The 10,193-nt window shown below is 41.8% G+C and overlaps 1 protein-coding gene across 1 annotated transcript; it reads right to left on the reverse strand.

Annotated features, from left to right (window-relative positions):
• Positions 1-2,176: 2,176 nt before the first annotated feature.
• Positions 2,177-5,201, reverse strand: dmrta2 (DMRT-like family A2). The gene is made up of 2 exons (XM_079350726.1): positions 4,401-5,201; positions 2,177-3,891 (listed from the first exon to the last, which is right to left on the reverse strand). The coding sequence occupies exons 1-2, from the start codon at positions 4,858-4,860 to the stop codon at positions 3,005-3,007; spliced, it is 1,347 nt and encodes a 448-aa protein (XP_079206852.1). The 5' UTR covers positions 4,861-5,201; the 3' UTR covers positions 2,177-3,004.
• Positions 5,202-10,193: the final 4,992 nt, after the last annotated feature.

The raw sequence follows: 10,193 nt of genomic DNA on the forward strand, positions 1-10,193 counted from the left end.
AGCATGACTGTACATACAAGCCTACAAGCAGCAGACATAAGTAGCTGCTCTAAAATGCAGAGGACAGTATTTATGACAGACTGTCAACCTCCCTGAGTCGGAGCGGCTCCGTCACTGAGTGCAGGCGCACACTCCAACGCACGCACGCACGCACGCACGCACACACACACACACACACACACACACACACACACACACACACACACACACACACACACACACACACACACACACACACACACACACACACACACACACACACACACACACACACACACACACACACACACACACACACACACACACACACACACACACACACACACACAACTTTTCCCTCTGCCAATGCTCCAAACACACAATAAACCACACCATCATCCTCCTTCCCCTTCCTTTCATAGTGCGACCAAGGGTGCACACTTGAGAGCTCTATTTTGTTTAGCATACACATATCAATTCATAGCGCTCTTACTGTTTGGGGCGTTCGGTATGCACTCCTCTGTGTCCAGTTGGTGTGCCAAACAGAGGCGGCCCTTTTCCACAAGTTAAATAGGCGGACGTGGCGCGCTGTAGTTGTCACATGACTTAATTGATTACTGAAAAGTTTGTTTTCAAATTATCTCCACAGATAAGTTGTTGTGGTATGGATAAAATATTGATTAAAATGGGTAAATTAGTGATGAGTAATCCACAGGGAGGTAAAAGGTTAAAAATCATTCATTCATACAGACAAGTGTTTTGTTTAAAATGTTATGCAAATCATAACGCCCGGTGGGAGGGTCTTTTTGTTTACCAAGAAGGCTACATGCGACCTTCAAGTTAGTCTGTTTGTTTGTTTGTTTGTTTGTTTGTTTGTTTGTTTGTTTGTTTGTTTGCTCACTCGCTTGCTCATGTGTGAGTTTTGCCTTGGTGGAACTTTGTATTATTTTTTGCATTTTTGTGAATATTGTTCACTGCACTTGGACGGCCGGTCAAAATAAATACACCAATCACAGTCCGTGACTACGCCTGTGTTTTACAAGAGAAGAGAACCCCGTTACACTCCTACTAAAACAATTCTGAAAGACGCGTTTCTCCGAAAATGGTCAGAAAAAATGTACACGTGAACAAAGTCCTCAATTTCTCCTGTCCTGCAGGGTTTACTCAGAATCATAATGTAACAACTTTTCAACTACTCAACTTATATCTCACAGCTGATTCCGTTGATCTTCCGCTCCCGTTCAACCAATCAACCGTACAGCCTTTAAATGGAGCAGGACAGCAATGACAGCTAAAAAAATATCCCTGTACTTACATTAAATGGCCTCCAGGTAGCGCCATTGCTCTTTGGAGACTATGAGCTTTGTCTGGAGGTAGTGAAGTCCCTAACTGCAGACAGTCAAATTTGCAGAGAAGAGAGTCAGTGCAATGGGAAATAAACTTGTGAGCAGAAAAAAAAACAGTAACCAAAGTCAAAGCGTCCTGCTTGTGATTATTGTTTGGATTGACGTTATTTATAATACGTTTGTTTCAGGGTTAATAAACTGTTTTCATAACTTTAACACTTTCCATTCTCAGCCATCATACTGCATGAACATTAAGTTCACTCAAGAAAGGGTCTAAAGAACACATGTAAAAATAAATACAGTATTAGTTATTGTTATAGTATGGCCATGATTATGAATAATCTCGACAGTTGCCTTTGCATAAAAAATATGAGTGAGCTTGAATTTCACCAATCCAAATTGTGCGTTAGCCGCATTTTCACTAGGCTTTCGCTAATATAAAGGTAATGTATTGTAATGTTGTGTCAGCTAAACCTACTAATTTATCTATTTATTCAATTGAATGGATACGGTCTGAGCTCATCATTGCATTTGACTCTCAAATCAGCGTCTTTTACAAGTCGAATAATAATTAATTGAGATAATTGAAATTGAAATCTATCTATCTATCTATCTATCTATCTATCTATCTATCTATCTATCTATCTATCTATCTATCTATCTATCTATCTATCTATCTATCTATCTATCTATCTATCTATCTGATACACATATCTGGCATTTTTTTGTGCATGCATGGTTTATAGTATTGTATTATGTTCCAGGTGGTCTGTATATTTCACATGTACCCTCCTCATTGAATAATCTTTTGCCCCCACATTTCTTTAAAATAACATTTATTATTTCCAGCATATTCATACAATGTGACAGCACAGCTTGTAACATTTGAAGAGGAACTGACTCGGTCCAGCACTTTGCCACAAAATATTTGAGCTGACTAACAGATAAATGAAAAGTCAGAGATATAGCATAGCATTTTATATTAACAAACGCAATATATAATACAGGCAGTTGTAAATGAGCTAAAAGAAAAGTGAAAGAGTGAAATAATACATAAAGAAAAAAGGGATGTCATTTACATATCATTAGTTTTACTCACATTAGGAAATGGTATCAACAATCGTTAAAATACACGTTATAATAACTTAATTTCTTGTTTTTATATTTCATGTGTGTGACTGAAATCAGAGTATTTAAAATTGCTTTATAAAAATTATGTGCATTCATCGCATGTAAATGTGGGCTTTAAAAATGTATAACTCTGATTTAAGGTTTATACATGTTTCATTTTATTTTAACCCTGCACAATTCAAATAGTTAGTAATACAGCAGGTTTATGTTTGAACTTTTACTTTGACTGGGTTGTATTTTCTGCTCTCCCAGCGGATTTCTTTTTAATCCGTAAATATTTTCAGGTCTTTATTTTATTTTTCTGGGAATATATTTTAACATGAGTGATGTCCTCCAAATGTTAGCAGTCAAAGATAGAAACTTATTTTTGAAAGTTACACATTGTTGAAGTTAGATTCGCCCCCTCTCAGGCCCTTTGACTATAGGCCGGATAATCTTATTATTTACAGCAGCCTGTAACCAAAACACATGACACATTTTCTGCAGAACATTCAACACTTGTGGTTACAAACACAGATGAATGTGTTTCTACGCTCAGTCCGCCAGCCTCACTGCTTCTCAGGCGTGTTATTGACAAGTGGCCCGTACAGGGCACTGGCGTAGCCTTGTTCCTTATGTAACATTGTCCGGTCTCGGATCAGGTCGCTAAAGGCGTAGTCCATCGGAGGTCTGAAGCCCAGGGCGGGCATCAGGCCGGTGGTGGAGTAGGGCGTCATGAAAGCCAGTCCCCGACTGTGCGCGGAGTAGGCCAGCCGCAGCGGGTTCAGTCCCAGGTGAGTGCCCAAAGGATAGGTGCTGGGGTCGGCCCCGAAGTGCGGGGCGTTGGGCTGCAGAGGAGAAAACGCCGAACGGTTGCTGAGCGTCATGGCGCCGGGGATCATGGGCCTGGTCGAGGCGGTTGTGGAGGCAGAGGATGGTGGAGGCTGCTGTGCGTTTTGGAGCATCCTCTCTGCCGTCCACGTCTCCTCCTGACCGGATTTGTTGGGGCCATGAGCGCCGCTGTTGTTGAGGATCTGCTCGATAGCCTGCACCACGTCTTTCCCGCACCCCTGTAGCACCAGCTCCAGCACGCTACGTTTGTGGCTTGGGAACACCCGGGTCAGAATGTCGATGGCGTTCATGTGGCGTGAGGCCGCGGATGACGGGGACGCTTCATGTTCGTCTTTATCAGTCTCAGAGCCGGAGTCAGAGCCGAGGGAGCTGATGGAACCGGGGGTTTCTCCTCCGTCTTTTAAAGGCTTGGAGACAGGAGAGCCTATGAATGACTCGCTGTCTCCATTCTCTGAACCCGAGCCTCCGTGCCTGCCGTCCGGGGACGAGATGCCCGGGGCACAGTCACTCTCGGTCGAGGCCGATTTCCCCGCAGCCGGCTGAGGGGTGGCGGAGCCGGAGAGCTGGCTCTTTGAAAACAGCTCATACTTCTGGACACTTACATCTAGGGACATAAAGGGAAATCACAGTGTGTAAGAGAGTGGAAAAACATGCCCATTTTCAAATGATAAATAATAAAGTAATTGAAAGTCATCATTAGACCAGTGCGTTCTCCAGCAGAAGCAAAACTGTTACATGATACTGTATTTGAGGAGATACTATTTAAACTACCCTCACTCAAACAGTTTCTGTCTTAAAAAAGCCAATTTAAATTCACAACAAATAAGCCAAACGTTTATCTACTTAATGTTACCCAATATATAGTCTCTTCCCTACCGAATTTTAATCCAACCAACAAGGACCCACAATGTAAAATAAATGTAAAAAGCCATAATAGCCATTTTCATGTATCTGACAATGTATAAAGTTAATCCAAGTCTTTTGTTATTATCTTTTATTTTAGAAAACAAATCTTGAGCAGTTTGAAGGATACTTATGAACCATTATGAAGTAGGCGAGGACTGACAGAGACATCTTGACATTCATATTCACGCGTAAAGATGCTCCACTCACCTGAGTTACTCTCACTGCTGACAGATCCATACACCTCATAGTTTGGACGCGGAGGGATGATCCCATTAGCGGCAGCCAAAGCAAGCCCCTCCGCCGTGCCGTAGAGCATCTGGAGCTCTCGCGCTTCGTTCTCCTCCTGCGCCTGCTGCCGCCTGAGCGCCACCTGCGCAGCCATTACGCGCTGCCGCTCGGCGATCAACGTGCATTTGGCGCACATACAGTCCTTCCAGCGACAGTAGCGCTTGTGGCCCTTGAGCGCGGACACTACGCCATGGTTCCTGCAACGGGCACACTTCGGGGTTCGCGGGTATTTGTCCGCAGCCCGCAGCAGCAGCGGAGGCCCGCGCAGCAGGTTGCTGGCCATGGATACCGGTATGGAGGCTGCTGCCGCCGCCGCTGCCGCTCCAGGGTGGAGTGAGGAGGCGGAGGAGACTGTGGGGAGCTCAGGTCTCAGATCCATAACCACTTTACTTACTGATTAAACTAAATTATAAACAAGTAAACGGCGATGTGCTAAACGAATTGTTGTGAACTATTTTAAGACGTTCACATCTGCACAGCGGTTGTGAACATCTCTTGGCAACAGGTGAAGTAAACTACTAGCGAGGTTTCTTTGCAAAAAAAAAAAAAAGAGATGGAAACGCTAAACAAAAGTTCTGGAGGAATCGAGAAGAAAAAATGATGAATGACTGTGGAGTTTAGATCCGAATAGAACAGGAGCGTAGAGAAGCGATCATTCCTCCCCAACAGAAAGTTTAAAGTGTCCGGGAGGAGCCGAGCTTGTTACTCACCGCAGCCTGAGACACTAACCTCCTCCAGAGATTGTCAGTGGATACAGATCCCTCTCTCCCCTCTCTATTGTTGCTCCTACGTTTTCATTAGACAAATTTGACAACAATGTGGCGTCTGTCATTGGCCAAAAGGGGAAGGAGCGATCTGATTGGCCTGCCCCTTTTTTCAACTGTGTCCACCTGAGTGCTTCTTCCAAATATCAAGTGTTTAGAATCTGAAGGGAGTTCCCGTAAAGCTAAAATCGATGCAGTGTATAAAAAAAAAGATTTTATAGGTTTAAAACAACAGCTTGTTTCATTCAATTTACCAAGCTCTATCAAAGGATGGTAAGCAAACAAAGAAAGCCCTTAAGTTAAGTAACATTACAATGACTTCCAACAACTTTATATATGTTTCTCAATACTCCTATCCTTTTTATTAAGTCTCCAGATCTGAAGATGCTACTATTGAGTTTGAGACATATCCCCTGAGGAAAAAAAATGTGAAGCGTGACTTTCTCGTCAGAACTGGAAGGTGAGTATAATTTCTTTTATTGATTGAAGTAGAAGGACATTTTGATCAATTATATTTACAGATGGGGTAATTGAGAGCAGAAAGTGAAGCTGTTGGATAAATGTTAAACCTGTCCTCACCATTCGGCTGCAGGAAAGACACGGATGGCTTAAACTCCTTGTCTCGATGTCGTTAGTCTTTAAATTACTTGAAATTCAGTTAATTTATTTAATTCAGTATATTTTTTAAACTAAATTCCTTCATGATTTTTTTAAACCCATGCTTCCAGCTTGCCCCTGCTACGGTGTATGAGTATAGTCCACATGACTTGGGATCAAATGTATTTAAGATATGGTCGGTATAATGGATTGGGTTTTTTTTGTTTTGTTTTTTTATATATATATTTATTTTTTTATAATAAATGTGGACTAAATGAGTATATTAAACTCAAAGGCTTTCCCTGAAATGTTAATGATATAGAGTTAATCTAAATGAACGGAGATACCAACAATTATTTGATCTTCGTCGCTTTATTTAAAAAAAAAATAATTCAAACAATTTTGTTTCCTAAGCTTTTATGAATGTTTATAAAAATGTATTCAAGATATTAAAGACACACATTTTTCCCATTTTAATTTGTTACAATTCTTTCAGAATTTTAAAATATTGTTATTTACTCAATTAGTGTCCCTGTTTGTTATAAGTGTCATCTTTGTTAAAGCCATCTCAATATTACTTCTCATTAATTCTCTGCTTACTTTTATTGAACATCAAATTGGAACAGCTTATTATAATCATTATTCGGTACCAAAAGTCTTAAATTAATGTGTAAAGTGTGCGTTTTCCATTCTAGAAAAAAGGCTACATTCTAACAGACAAAGAAATGTGGTCCCAAATTATTATTTTCATTTTATTTATTTCAGAATTGTCCTCATAAAAAGATTTCCTTTTCTGACAAAGATTTCCGCTGTAGTACTGAAATCATATAAAACAAAGTAAAAATAGGGGTTTTGCTCTGGGTGCTGTGTCGCGTAAATAAACTGTTTGGCGTTACTGTGAAGCGGAGATTTTAAAGAGTTCATGCGCACAGAACTACAAAGGGGCACCTCGCGCTAACCACCTGCTTCCTCACCTGTTTGCTCAGGAGATAATTCACGCAGATATTTGAAATAAGTTATTTAAGTTTTTGAAATCAACAATTGTCTGTCCCTAGGACGACGACAACAGTGTTAGTGAGGAAGAACAACAATAACCTGGGTCTGATGAAGGTATGAAATTGCTGTCCCTCCCCCCTTTCTCTCTCTCTCTCTCTCTCTCTCTCTCTCTCTCTCTCTCTCTCGGGCTCATTGTTTACTTTCTGAATCACTGTAAGCAAATGCCATCTGTTTCCTTCGCCGCTGTCATCTGCACCTTAATTACCTAGCCAACAGGCTAATAGAGACGATATTAAAACTACATCTTTTTGACATTCAAAGTAATTATCTGGATGGGCGACGAGCTCACTGGCAGGAGGAAATCTGCCCGCGTCCTACGTGCGTAAAGTGATAGTAGCAAACTACCGAGAGGGCCCATTGGAGGGAGATTAAGCGTCCTATACTTCCACATCAGCATGGATGACTTCAAGATAAAAACAGACTGTACTTCCCATTAATCTGGCTGCTTATGCTGCTTGTTTTTGTTCATAGAAGAACACTTGGCTGATATAAGCGCGTATCATTAAAGTCCATTTGAAAGAAGACCTTCATTGAGTGTAAGTGACAATTGATTGGCCTGAAGTGTTCAATGGATATATAGGCTATAAGTCCCACAGAGGAAAATATCTGTGTTGAACACTAAATTAATTTAAAAAAGTATCAACTGAAATTAACTCTGAGTTCACCTAATGCACACAAACTGTATACGTCTATTTATCTTTTGGACGAACCCTATACAGAATTTCCATTTTTGAAAAATGTGCATTGTGACAGGGATTTTGTTCTTTATTATTTCTCATTGGCCAATTAAAAATGCCCCCCGCGCAATTAAATGTGACTCCGCGCACTTCAAAAATCCAACATTCTTTTTACCACTTCATTAGGCCTATGCATAAAAAACTCTTTCATTTCTTTGAAGGCTACAGATGAGTGGGTTTTTAACACCCTTTTAAGATGACAACAAAGGCTATGCTTGACCCAACATATGTAGCAGCATGTTTCCGCTGCCCCCGCACCCCGGCGCGACATTCTAGCGGCATCTCCCACTGCCGCTGCCCCGCCTGCAGCACGGCTGGGCCCGGATCCCCTCCCGCGCTCTCCCGCTGCAGCAGCCGGCTACGGCACACAGAGGCAGAGGTTAGAGTAGCAGTTAGACAAGAGGCCGAGGAGAAAAGAAACGCACGGGGTGTTACACAGAAGTATTTACACGCTTGACGGGCACACCGAGAAGGACTGGCCTTCAGATAACAGGCTTCTTAACCTGCCACTTCACACCAGCTCCACCGCGTCTGGGACATGGAGCAATATTAACTCATTCCTGCAAGGCCAGAGTCAAGGAGACATAAAACACTTCTTTATGGAGGTAAAGCTGTAACACGATTTCACGGTACAAGAACAATATCTTCATGCTTTTTAAAAATGCTCTTGGAGCCATAATGCAGGCCGATACACTATAGCCATTAACGAATGATGACGTCAGTCAGTCGCTTTCAGCATTTAGACAAACTTTGATGCAAATCATTCAGGAGCAAAAGTAAAAAATCCCGTCAGCATGTATTTAAATCAAATTTAAATGGTGTCCATAATGCACAAAAAGGGCCATTGCGCCACTACATTACTGTACAATAGGCCTTTATAAATTCTGAAAGTCACATTCATTAAGGAGTGACTTTAACGTTTTCGTTGAGGTTCAAATGATTTTATACATACCAAAATCAAATTTGTACACATTTGAGCCATTAAAAATATATTTAAAAAAAAACAGTTGTTAAAAAAACAGGAATAAAAATAGACCTACGTGTGCAAGAGAGTGGCCCAAACTGTATGTGGTAACGTGAAGTATTAAGTCACAAGGCATTAAAACATCGGACGTCAAAAAGACGCACACATTAGTGGGTTTATATTTGAGTGGTTGTGCAAGTCTCGGCGCTGAAAGCACTGGAGGTGAAGAGGCAAACCGGTCTGTCAAGCAACATCTGCACGTGCTAGAATAACACTTATTGGTAAATGGGGGATCACTATGCCATGGTGTATGAATATTTCAAAGATTTGAAGGGTCCTTCTCTGCCAAAGTAGTTGGCCGGCACTCAGACAATCTCTCTCTCTCTCTTGCACTCACGCACGCACGCACACGCGCACACGCGCGCACACACACACACACACACACACACACACACACACACACACACACACACACACACACACACACACACACACAGGCTATCGGTTTTTTTGCCCCCGAGCTAGGTTGGCAGGGATTATCTTTGTTTAATGAATGGGCTACAAGTGTTCATCAACACTCCGAGATTATGGGCTCTCTCGCTCTCCCTATAGTGGCATATAGGCCTAACTCCAGCCTGTGTGTGTGTGTGTGTGTGTGTGTTAAAAAAAGACAGAGAGACCGAGCTACACACTGCAGCCAATTAAAACACTCTTCCCTGCTCGATCCCTCCACATCTGCCTCCTTTTCTCCAGCAGCAGAAAAGAAGGAAGCGGATGAATAGGCGCTCATTGAGATCACAGATGGAGTATGGCTTTCTTTTTGCTCGAAATTTGAGAAACACCATTGTCCCCAATCAAAACTCAATGTGTTCGCCTACAATGGTGCCGGCTTTGAGCTCCGCCGCTTCAATTGGCCTTGTTTTTGAAACTTGAAGTGTTCCACACAAAGACTTGGCCCTCCTAGATGTCACCACCGCTCATAGGCTCAGTATGTGTGTGTATGCAGGAAGAGGGAAAAAAAAAACACAATTAATATGAAGCTGTAATTACTCCCCTCCACGCCACTGCACCCATTCAGGACCCCACTGGCCCATTTATTGCTTTATCCCATGCGGTTGATAATCCGAATACCACAGGTTTTTATAAAGCCACATGTGAGGTGTGACTGCAGAGGAACTTTTCTCAGAATGAGCTGAGCATTAAGCAGACGGAGACTGAGAGAGATCATACATTTCAAGGAACTGATATTTGATGACAAATTATGTACAATTGATTTATTCCTTATTGTTTTAATTAGGATCCCATGGACTTGATTCGCGCAAGATTGCTCACGATTTTATTAAACTGATCTCTGTATCAGGTCAAAGCATTTCTGCTCACCCCTTCGCTTTTTTCTGCTCCGCTGCAGAACTGTAAGCACTGACATATTTTAATAATCGTGTAACATTAATCCACAAATATGTTAGAGTTGTACATTGTTATTATTATGATTATCATTTTGTTAGAGCAACGTTTCTCCAGATCAGGATGGCACGTGGATCAGGATGGCACGTGGCCCTTACAGCCAACATTTAATTGTTAGGTGGTTTTAATG

Source organism: Symphodus melops (genome assembly GCF_947650265.1).
Source record: "Symphodus melops genome assembly, chromosome: 8".
Classification (NCBI taxonomy): Eukaryota; Metazoa; Chordata; class Actinopteri; order Labriformes; family Labridae; genus Symphodus; species Symphodus melops.